This window comes from Cherax quadricarinatus, chromosome 12 (assembly GCF_038502225.1).
Source record: "Cherax quadricarinatus isolate ZL_2023a chromosome 12, ASM3850222v1, whole genome shotgun sequence".
NCBI lineage: Eukaryota > Metazoa > Arthropoda > Malacostraca > Decapoda > Parastacidae > Cherax > Cherax quadricarinatus.
The window spans coordinates 31,677,476-31,689,323 of NC_091303.1; the positions used below are offsets into that span (position 1 = coordinate 31,677,476).

Here is an 11,848-nt window from a genome sequence, read left to right on the forward strand (position 1 = left end):
GAAGAGAGAAGTGTAGAGGAGAGAGAGAGATTTTGGGAAATGTTGAGTGAATGCGTGGGGAGTTTTGAATCAAGTGTGAGAGTAATGGTGGTTGGGGATTTCAATGCTAAAGTGGGTAAAAATGTTATGGAAGGAGTAGTAGGTAAATTTGGGGTGCCAGGGGTAAATGTAAATGGGGAGCCTTTAATTGAGCTATGTGTAGAAAGAAATTTGGTAATAAGTAATACATATTTTATGAAAAAGAGGATAAATATACAAGGTATGATGTAGCACGTAATGAAAGTAGTTTATTAGATTATGTATTGGTGGATAAAAGGTTGATGTGTAGGCTCCAGGATGTACATGTTTATAGAGGGGCAACTGATATATCGGATCATTATTTAGTTGTAGCTACAGTTAGAGTAAGAGGTTGATGGGAAAAGAGGAAGGTGGCAACAACAAGTAAGAGGGAGGTGAAAGTGTATAAACTAAGGGAGGAGGAAGTTTGGGCGAGATATAAGCGACTATTGGCAGAAAGGTGGGCTAGTGCAAAGATGAGTAGTGGGGGGTTGAAGAGGGTTTGAATAGTTTTAAAAATGCAGTATTAGAATGTGGGGCAGAAGTTTGTGGTTATAGGAGGGTGGGGGCAGGAGGAAAGAGGAGTGATTGGTGGAATGATGAAGTAAAGGGTGTGATAAAAGAGAAAAAGGTAGCTTATGAGAGGTTTTTACAAAGCAGAAGTGTTATAAGAAGAGCAGAGTATATGGAGAGTAAAAGAAAGGTAAAGAGAGTGGTGAGAGAGTGCAAAAGGAGAGCAGATGATAGAGTGGGAAACGCACTCTCAAGAAATTTTAATGAAAATAAGAAAAAATTTTGGAGTGAGTTAAACAAGTTAAGAAAGCCTAGGGAAAGTATGGATTTGTCAGTTAAAAACAGAGTAGGGGAGTTAGTAGATGGGGAGATGGAAGTATTAGGTAGATGGCGAGAATATTTTGAGGAACTTTTAAATGTTAAGGAAGAAAGAGAGGCAGTAATTTCATGCACTAGTCAGGGAGGTATACCATCTTTTAGGAGTGAAGAAGAGCAGAATGTAAGTGTGGGGGAGGTACGTGAGGCATTACGTAGAATGAAAGGGGGTAAAGCATCTGGAACTGATGGGATCATGACAGAAATGTTAAAAGCAGGGGGGGGGGGACATAGTGTTGGAGTGGTTGGTACTTTTGTTTAATAAATGTATGAAAGAGGGGAAGGTACCTAGGGATTGGCGGAGAGCATGTATAGTCCCTTTATATAAAGGGAAAGGGGACAAAAGAGACTGTAAAAATTATAGAGGAATAAGCTTACTGAGTATACCAGGAAAAGTGTACGGTAGGGTTATAATTGAAAGAATTAGAGGTAAGACAGAATGTAGGATTGCGGATGAGCAAGGAGGTTTCAGAGTGGGTAGGGGATGTGTAGATCAAGTGTTTACATTGAAGCATATACAGTGGACCCCCGCATAACGATGGCATCACATAGCGATTATTTCGCATACCGCTTACTTTAATCACAAAATTTTTGCCGCGCATACCGATTAAAAACCCGCTCACCGATTTTCGTCCGAGACGCGTCCAATGTGCGCCCTCAGCCAGCCTCACATGTGCCGCCCGTGCCATTGTTTACCAGCCAGCCTCCGCGCTAACATCCAAGCATACACTCGGAATATTTCGTATTATTACAGTGTTTTCGGTGCTGTTTCTGGAAAATAAGTGACCATGGGCCCCAAGAAAGCTTCTAGTGCCAACCGTACACCAATAAGGGTAAGAATACCCATTGAAATGAAGAAAGAGATTATTGATAAGTATGAAAGTGGAGTGCGTATCGCCGACCTAGTCAAGTTGTACAAGAAACCCCAATCAACCATCGCTACTATTGTGGGCACCAAAAAGACAATCAAGGAAGCTGTTCTTGCCAAAGGTTTAACTGTGTTTTCGAAACAAAGATCGCAAGTGATGGAAGATGTTGAGAGACTCTTATTGGTGTGGATAAATGAAAAACAGCTAGCAGGAGATAGCGTCTCTCAAGCGATCATATGTGAAAAGGCTAGGAAGTTGCATGAGGATTTAATTAAAAAAATGCCTGCAACTAGTGATGATGTGAGTGAATTTAAGGCCAGCAAAGGTTGGTTTGAGAGATTTAAGAAGCGTAGTGGCATCCATAGTGTGATAAGGCATGGCGAGGCTGCCAGTTCGGACCACAAAGCGGCTGAAAAATATGTGCAGGAATTCAAGGAGTACATAGAAACTGAAGGACTGAAACCTGAACAAGTGTTTAATTGTGATGAAACAGGCCTGTTCTGGAAGAAAATGCCAAGCAGGACCTACATTACTCAGGAGGAAAAGGCACTCCCAGGACATAAGCCTATGAAAGACAGGCTTACTCTTCTCATGTGTGCCAATGCTACTGGTGATTGCAAAGTGAAGCCTTTATTAGTGTATCACTCTGAAACTCCCAGAGCGTTCAGGCAAAAGAATGTCCTCAAGGATAATTTGTGTGTGCTGTGGAGGGCAAACAGTAAGGCATGGGTCACTAGGGAATTTTTCTATAACTGGTTACACCATGCATTTGCCCCCAATGTGAAAGATTACCTAACTGAAAAGAAATTAGAACTTAAGTGCCTCCTGGTGTTAGACAATGCCCCTGGTCATCCTACAGACGTGGCAGAGCGACTTTATGGGGACATGAGCTTCATTAAGGTGAAGTTTTTGCCTCCTAATACCACTCCTCTCCTGCAGCCCATGGACCAGCAGGTTATTTCCAACTTCAAGAAACTGTACACAAAAGCTCTGTTTGAAAGGTGCTTTGTAATGACCTCAGAAACTCAACTGACTCTAAGAGAGTTTTGGAGAGATCACTTTAATATCCTCAATTGTGTAAACCTTATAGGTAAGGCTTGGGAGGAAGTGACTAAGAGGACCTTGAACTCTGCTTGGAAGAAACTGTGGCCAGAATGTGTAGACAAAAGGGATTTTGAAGGGTTTGAGGCTAACCCTGAGAATCCTGTGCCAGTTGAGGAATCCATTGTGGCATTGGGAAAGTCCTTGGGGTTGGAGGTTAGTGGGGAGGATGTGGAAGAGTTGGTGGAGGAGGACAATGAAGAACTAACCACTGATGAGCTGATAGATCAACTTCAAGAGCAAGAGGCCAGACCTGGGGAAACTGGTTCAGAGGAGGGGAGAGAGAAATTGAAGAAGTTGCCTACTACAAAGATAAAGGAAATCTGTGCAAAGTGGCTTGAAGTGCAAACCTTCATGGATGAAAATCACCCTCACACAGCTATTGCAAGCCGTGTTGGCAACCTGTACACTGACAATGTTGTGAAACACTTTAGGGAAGTGATAAAGGAACGAGAGGTACAGGCCACTATGGACAGATATCTTGTGCGAAAGAAGTCCAGTGACTCTGAAGCTGGCCCTAGTGGCATTAAAAGAAGAAGGGAAGTAACCCCAGAAAAGGACTTGCTACCTCAAGTCCTAATGGAAGGGGATTCCCCTTCTAAACAGTAAGAAGATAATGCTCTCCCCTCCTCCCATCCCATCAATCATCACCAGATCTTCAATAAAAGTAAGTGTCATGTAAGTGTGCATGCCTTTTTCAGTTTGTGTGTATTAAAATTAATATTTCATGTGGTAAAAAAAAAAATTTTTTCATACTTTTGGGTGTCTTGCACGGATTAATTTTATTTCCATTATTTCTTATGGGGAAAATTCATTCACATAACGATTATTTCGCATAACAATTACCCCTCTTGCACGGATTAAAATCGTTAACCGGGGGTCCACTGTATGTGAACAGTATTTAGGTAAAGGTAGGGAAGTTTTTATTGCATTTATGGATTTAGAAAAGGCATATGATAGAGTGGATAGAGGAGCAATGTGGCAGATGTTGCAAGTATATGGAATAGGTGGTAAGTTATTAAATGCTGTAAAGAGTTTTTATGAGGATAGTGAGGCTCAGGTTAGGGTGTGTAGAAGAGAGGGAGACTACTTCCCGGTAAAAGTAGGTCTTAGACAGGGATGAGTAATGTCACCATGGTTGTTTAATATATTTATAGATGGGGTTGTAAAGGAAGTAAATGCTAGGGTGTTCGGGAGAGGGGTGGGATTAAATTTTGGGGAATCAAATTCAAAATGGGAATTGACACAGTTACTTTTTGCTGATGATACTGTGCTTATGGGAGATTCTAAAGAAAAATTGCAAAGGTTAGTGGATGAGTTTGGGAATGTGTGTAAAGGTAGAAAGTTGAAAGTGAACATAGAAAAGAGTAAGGTGATGAGGGTATCAAATGATTTAGATAAAGAAAAATTGGATATCAAATTGGGGAGGAGGAGTATGGAAGAAGTGAATGTTTTCAGATACTTGGGAGTTGACGTGTCGGCGGATGGATTTATGAAGGATGAGGTTAATCATAGAATTGATGAGGGAAAAAAGGTGAGTGGTGCGTTGAGGTATATGTGGAGTCAAAAATCGTTATCTATGGAGGCAAAGAAGGGAATGTATGAAAGTATAGTAGTACCAACACTCTTATATGGGTGTGAAGCTTGGGTGGTAAATGCAGCAGCGAGGAGACGGTTGGAGGCAGTGATGTCCTGTTTAAGGGCAATGTGTGGTGTAAATATTATGCAGAAAATTCGGAGTGTGGAAATTAGGAAAAGGTGTGGAGTTAATAAAAGTATTAGTCAGAGGGCAGAAGAGGGGTTGTTGAGGTGGTTTGGTCATTTATAGAGAATGGATCAAAGTAGAATGACATGGAAAGCATATAAATCTATAGGGGAAGGAAGGCGGTGTAGGGGTCGTCCTCGAAAGGGTTGGAGAGAGGGGGTAAAGGAGGTTTTGTGGGCAAGGGGCTTGGGCTTCCAGCAAGCGTGTGTGAGCGTGTTAGATAGGAGTGAATGGAAACGAATGGTATTGTGCCTTTTTGTTATTTATGAAACGAATGGTATTTGGGACCTGACGATCTGTTGGAGTGTGAGCAGGGTAATATTTAGTGAAGGGATTCAGGGAAACCGGTTATTTTCATATAGTCGGACTTGAGTCCTGGAAATGGGAAGTACAGTGCCTGCACTTTAAAGGAGGGGTTTGGGATATTGGCAGTTTGGAGGGATATGTTGTGTATCTTTATATGTGTATGCTTCTAAACTGTTGTATTTTGAGCACCTCTGCAAAAACAGTGATAATGTGTGAGTGTGGTGAAAGTGTTGAATGATGAAAGTATTTTCTTTTTGGGGAATTTCTTTCTTTTTTGGGTCACCCTGCCTCGGTGGGAGACAGCCGACTTGTTGAAAAAAAAAAAATCAGTAGCATGACTGACAGCTAATGTGGATGCTGTCATCATTGCACTTAGAGTAAATACTATTGGCATTGGTTCATATTGACTAATTTTGATGGTTTGGTATTGGCAAAAACTTAGATATTGTCAGATCACTATTAAATGGAATTTTAATTATTCTAATAGTCTTTGCTTTACATTTATTTGCATGTTTATGTTTGCAGGCCTACCTTTAGTAGATTTCAGCAAACCTCCACCAGGATTCCCAGTTGAGGAGCAGAAAGAAAACCTTGTACCAACTGTGCCATACTATGAACTACCTGCTGGACTCATGGCACCACTGGTCAAGATGGAACACCACAAGTACATGCCACTGAACCCCTCTGACTTGAGACTTCCTCCTCCAACTCCACCGAGTGATAGGTTGTTGAGAGCCGTTGAGAATTTCTATGCCCCACCATCTCACGAGAAACCTCGGAACAGGTACTTTAGTTGCTCCTTCAGTTATTTTAGTGTATTTAAGTGTAGCAGGTTTAAGTGATGTACCTGTGGACACAAAGAATGTTATCCCCTGGAGGCAAAAAAGGGAAATGCATGAGAGTAAAGTGGTACCAATACTCTAATGTGGGTGTGAAGCATGGATTGTGAATGTTGTGGTGATGAAGAGGCTGATGGCAGTGTAGATGCCATGTCTAAGGGCAATGTGTGATATAAATATTATGCAGAGAATTCATAGTTTGGAAATTAGGAGGTGGTGCAGGATTATTAAAAGTATTTAGAGGGCTAAGGGATTCAGGGAAAACAGTTAGTTGGACTTGGAGTCCTGAAGGTAGGAAGTACAGTGTCTGCACTCTGAAGGATGAGTGAGGATATTTGCAGTTTGGAGGAGTATCTAGTCTGTGGTATTGGCATACCTCTGGCAATTCTGAAAGAGTGAATAATGGTGAAAGTGTTTCTTCTTTTTTGCATCACCCTACCTTTGTGAGAGATGGCTGGTGTCCTAAAAAAATAAAAGTATAACACCATTTTAAGACTTTTTTGTGGGAAAAATATTACATGGTTAATGAATATAAATGTGAAATACTTCATATATTTGAGTTGCAGTTTGGGATACTTTGGGATACTTTTTCTCTATGTATGTGTATACACATTTGTATTGTTATATATTTGTATTGTTATCCTATGTAGTGCATTTAAGATTTATGTTCATATATCAGTACCAATACAGTGGAACCTCAGTTTTCATCTGCCCCAGTTTTCATAGGATTCAGTTTACGACGACTTTTTCCCTTGAAATTTTGTCCCAGTTTTCGTACCTCACCTCGGTTTTCGTAGAGTTGAAATGGTCCATACCGAACATGTCCGCCTGCTCGCACGCATCACTCGGCCACTCATGCGCCAAGTGACTCAGTCTGCCTTTGTTTATCATTGAGTGAGCATCATCCGGATGTGAGTGGCTAGGATATGGAAGAGTTGGTGGACGACCACAGGGAAGAGCTAACCACTGAAGAGCTGCAACACCTTCAACTGAAACAGCAACAGACTGCAGCTGAGGAAATTGCTTCAGAGGAGGAGGAGGATGAAGAGAGACGGGAGAATGTGCCTTCTTCAGTGATTAAGGACGTGTGCAAAGTGGAGTGAGTTGCAAAATTTTGTGGAGAAATATCACCCTAACAAAGCTGTTGCAAGCCGTGTCTGCAATATGTTCAGTGACAGTACTTTGCCAGAAACAGACCTCTCTGGACAGATATTTTGTGCGACGGGTACTGTGACTCTCAAGCTGGTCTTAGTGCCAGTAAAAGACAAAGAAGTGAAGTAACCCCAGCTAGGGCCTTGATACCTGAATTCCTTATGAAAGAGGACTCCTCTTCCAAACAATAACCTCTCCTCTTCCCCCTCCCCTCCTCGCCGTCTTCCATGCACCAACAAGAGTCTTCAATAAACGTAAAAGTAATGTTAAATGTTCATTTATCCATTTCATTTGTCATTTATATTTATTTTTCATTTTTTTTTCTGTATGTAAAACTATAGTTATTCTCTGTAAAATGTATTTTTTGTTAATATTTTTTGGGTGTTTGGAACGGATTAATTGGATTTACATTATTTCTTATGGGAAATATTGCTTTAGTTTTCATCAGACTTTCTGGAACGAACTAATCACGAAAACCGAGGTTCCACTGTACAGTACAGTGATATATATATATATATTTTTTTTTTGTTTTTTTCAACAAGTCGGCCGTCTCCCACCGAGGCAGGGTGACCCAAAAAAGAAAGAAAATCCCCAAAAAGAAAATACTTTCATCATCATTCAACACTTTCACCTCACTCACACATAATCACTGTTTTTGCATTCTCCTAATTTCCACACTCCGAATTTTCTTGCATAATATTTACACCACACATTGCCCTTAGACAGGACATCTCCACTGCCTCCAACCGTCTCCTCGCTGCTGCATTTACCACCCAAGCTTCACATCCATATAAGAGTGTTGGTACTACTATACTTTCATACATTCCCTTCTTTGCTTCCATAGATAACATTTTTTGACTCCACATATACCTCAACGCACCACTCACCTTTTTTTCCCTCATCAATTCTATGATTAACCTCATCCTTCATAAATCCATCCGCCGACACGTCAACTCCCAAGTATCTGAAAACATTCACTTCTTCCATACTCCTCCTCCCCAATTTGATATCCAATTTTTCTTTATCTAAATCATTTGATACCCTCATCACCTTACTCTTTTCTATGTTCACTTTCAACTTTCTACCTTTACACACATTCTCAAACTCATCCACTAACCTTTGCAATTTTTCTTTAGAATCTCCCATAAGCACAGTATCATCAGCAAAAAGTAACTGTGTCAATTCCCATTTTGAATTTGATTCCCCATAATTTAATCCCACCCCTCTCCCGAACACCCTAGCATTTACTTCTTTTACAACCCCATCTATAAATATATTAAACAACCATGGTGACATTACACATCCCTGTCTAAGACCTACTTTTACCGGGAAGTATTCTCCCTCTCTTCTACACACCCTAACCTGAGCCTCACTATCCTCATAAAAGCTCTTTACAGCATTTAGTAACTTACTACCTATTCCATATACTTGCAACATCTGCCACATTGCTCCTCTATCCACTCTATCATATGCCTTTTCTAAATCCATAAATGCAATAAAAACTTCCCTACCTTTATCTAAATACTGTTCACATATATGCTTCAATGTAAACACTTGATCTACACGTCCCCTACCCAGTCTGAAGCCTCCTTGCTCATCCGCAATCCTACATTCTGTCTTACCTCTAATTCTTTCAATTATAACCCTACCGTATACTTTTCCTGGTATACTCAGTAAACTTATTCCTCTATAATTTTTACAATCTCTTTTGTCCCCCTTCCCTTTATATAAAGGGACTATACATGCTCTCCGCCAATCCCTAGGTACCTTCCCCTCTTTCATACATTTATTAAACAAAAGTACCAACCACTCCAACACTATATCCCCCCCTGCTTTTAACATTTCTGTCATGATCCCATCAGTTCCAGCTGCTTTACCCCCTTTCATTCTACGTAATGCCTCACGTACCTCCACCACACTTACATTCTTCACTCCTTCACTCCTAAAAGATGGTATACCTCCCTGGCCAGTGCATGAAATTACTGCCTCCCTTTCTTCCTCAACATTTAAAAGTTCCTCAAAATATTCTTGCCATCTACCTAATACCTCCCTTTCCCCATCTACTAACTCCCCTAGTCTGTTTTTAACTGACAAATCCATACTTTCCCTAGGCTTTCTTAACTTGTTTAACTCACTCCAAAATTTTTTCTTATTTTCATTAAAATTTCTTGACAGTGCCTCTCCCACTCTTTCATCTGCTCTCCTTTTGCACTCTCTCACCACTCTCTTCACCTTTCTTTTACTCTCCATATACTCTGCTCTTCTTATAACACTTCTGCTTTGTAAAAACCTCTCGTAAGCTACCTTTTTCTCTTTTATCACACCCTTTACTTCATCATTCCACCAATCACTCCTCTTTCCTCCTGCCCCCACCCTCCTGTAACCACAAACTTCTGCCCCATATTCTAATACTGCATTTTTAACCCTTTCAGGGTCCAAGGCCCAAATCTGGAGTCACGCACCAGTGTCCAAGAATTTAAAAAAAAAAAATTTGTTATTTTTTCTTATGAAATCGTAGAGAATCTTTTTGTGAAGGTAATAAAACAAAAAGTACGAAATTTGGTGGAAAATTGACGAAATTATGCTCTCGCGAATTTTGATGTGTCAGCGATATTTACGAATCGGCGATTTTGCCGACTTTGACTCCCATTTTAGGCCAATTACATTATTCCAATCAACCAAATTCTTAGCTATTTCACTAGTATTACTTCTATTCTATCGATTGAGCACAAGAAATCGCCAAGTCAACTGTTTCAACTACAAAATAAAGTGATCGGAAATTGTTAATTTGGCCAATTTAACACAAAGTTCAAAATATTCCAATTTCAAAATAGGGTCCAGAATAAACAATGTAGGCATTCCTGGCACTAAACTAACATTTCCTCTGTTCATTAGTTATGTTTTGAGGCTTTACAAATAAATTCCATTTTGATTTTTTATTCACATAATGAATTTTTGTTCACACCAAAAAATAGAAGATTTACTGTTATGCAGTACTGTAATAATTGTATAAATATCATCACCATATTTGTGAATGTATATTAGACCCACCAGCTGACGTGTATTAGATGTGTGAGGTCGTTTGTTTACTCTTGAATATCGGCAAAAATTTAACATTTCTGCTATTTTGAGCTCAGTTTCAAGCCATTTCCTGTGCTAAAACCAATCAAAATCATCTCTATTTCTGTAATATGTCTTCCATTCTATCAAATGAGACCAAGAAATCGCAAATACAACTATAAAAAACATACGAAAAAACACTGCAAAGTTGCTGTTTTAATCGAAAAATCATGATTTCAGTTTTTTTCTCTCATTATACACAGTGTGCTGCAGGATCTGTTTTATGTGGTGCACACATACCACATAGATGTATTCTCTCATATCTAGGCCCAAATGTACCACTCACAGTTTATCAGAGTGAGCTGAGCTCATGGCGTAGATCTACGGTTTGGACACTCACCGTAAAGCCGTAGATCTACGGGACGGACCCTGAAAGGGTTAAAACTATTCCAACCCTCTTCAACCCCCGCACTACTCATCTTTGCACTAGCCCACCTTTCTGCCAATAGTCGCTTATATCTCGCCCGAACTTCCTCCTCCCTTAGTTTATACACTTTCACCTCCCTCTTACTTGTTGTTGCCACCTTCCTCTTTTCCCATCTACCTCTTACTCTAACTGTAGCTACAACTAAATAATGATCCGATATATCAGTTGCCCCTCTATAAACATGTACATCCTGGAGCCTACCCATCAACCTTTTATCCACCAATACATAATCTAACAAACTACTTTCATTACGTGCTACATCATACCTTGTATATTTATATATCCTCTTTTTCGTAAAATATGTATTACTTATTACCAAATTTCTTTCTACACATAGCTCAATTAAAGGCTCCCCATTTACATTTACCCCTGGCACCCCAAATTTACCTACTACTCCCTCCATAACATTTTTACCCACTTTAGCATTGAAATCCCCAACCACCATTACTCTCACACTTGATTCAAAACTCCCCACGCATTCACTCAACATTTCCCAGAATCTCTCTCTCTCTCTCCTCTACACTTGTCTCTTCTCCAGGTGCATACATGCTTACTATAACCCACTTTTCACATCCAATCTTTATTTTACTCCACATAATCCTTGAATTTATACATTTGTAGTCCCTCTTTTCCTGCCATAGCTTATCCTTCAACATTATTGCTACTCCTTCTTTAGCTCTAACTCTAACTGACCTAATCCCATTTATTCCTCTCCATTGAAACTCTCCCACCCCCTTCAGCTTTGTTTCACTTAAAGCCAGGACATCCAGTTTCTTCTCATTCATAACATCCACAATCATCTCTTTCTTATCATTTGCACAACATCCACGCACATTCAGACTTCCCACTTTGACAATTTTCTTCTTATTCTTTTTAGTAATCTTTACAGGAAAAGGGGTTACTAGCCCATTGTTCCCGGCATTTTAGTTGACTTTTACAACACGCATGGCTTATGGAGGAAAGATTCTTATTCCACTTCCCCATGGATATAAAAGGAAAAGTAATAAGACCAAGAACTATTAAGATAAAATCAAAGAAAACTCAGATGAGTGTGTATAAATAAACGTGTACATGTATGTGTAGTGTGACCTAAGTGTAAGTAGAAGTAGCAAGACATGCCTGTAATCTTGCATATTTATGAGACAGACAAAGACACCAGCAATCCTACCATCATGTAAAACAACTACAGGCTTTCGTTTTACACTCACTTGGCAGGACGGTAGTACCTCCCTGGGTGGTTGCTGTCTACCAACCTACTACCTATACACACACACACACACACACACACACACACACACACACACACACACACACACATATATAT

General features: G+C 40.0%; 1 protein-coding gene across 1 annotated transcript in view; it reads left to right on the plus strand.

Annotated features, from left to right (window-relative positions):
- scaf6 (SR-related CTD associated factor 6) overlaps positions 1-11,848 on the plus strand; it is a gene marked incomplete in the record, with an annotated part of 331,549 nt that overhangs the window by 298,824 nt on the left and 20,877 nt on the right. Inside the window, 1 exon segment of the mRNA XM_070084306.1 lies at positions 5,512-5,770. Coding sequence (XP_069940407.1) covers positions 5,512-5,770 — 259 coding nt within the window.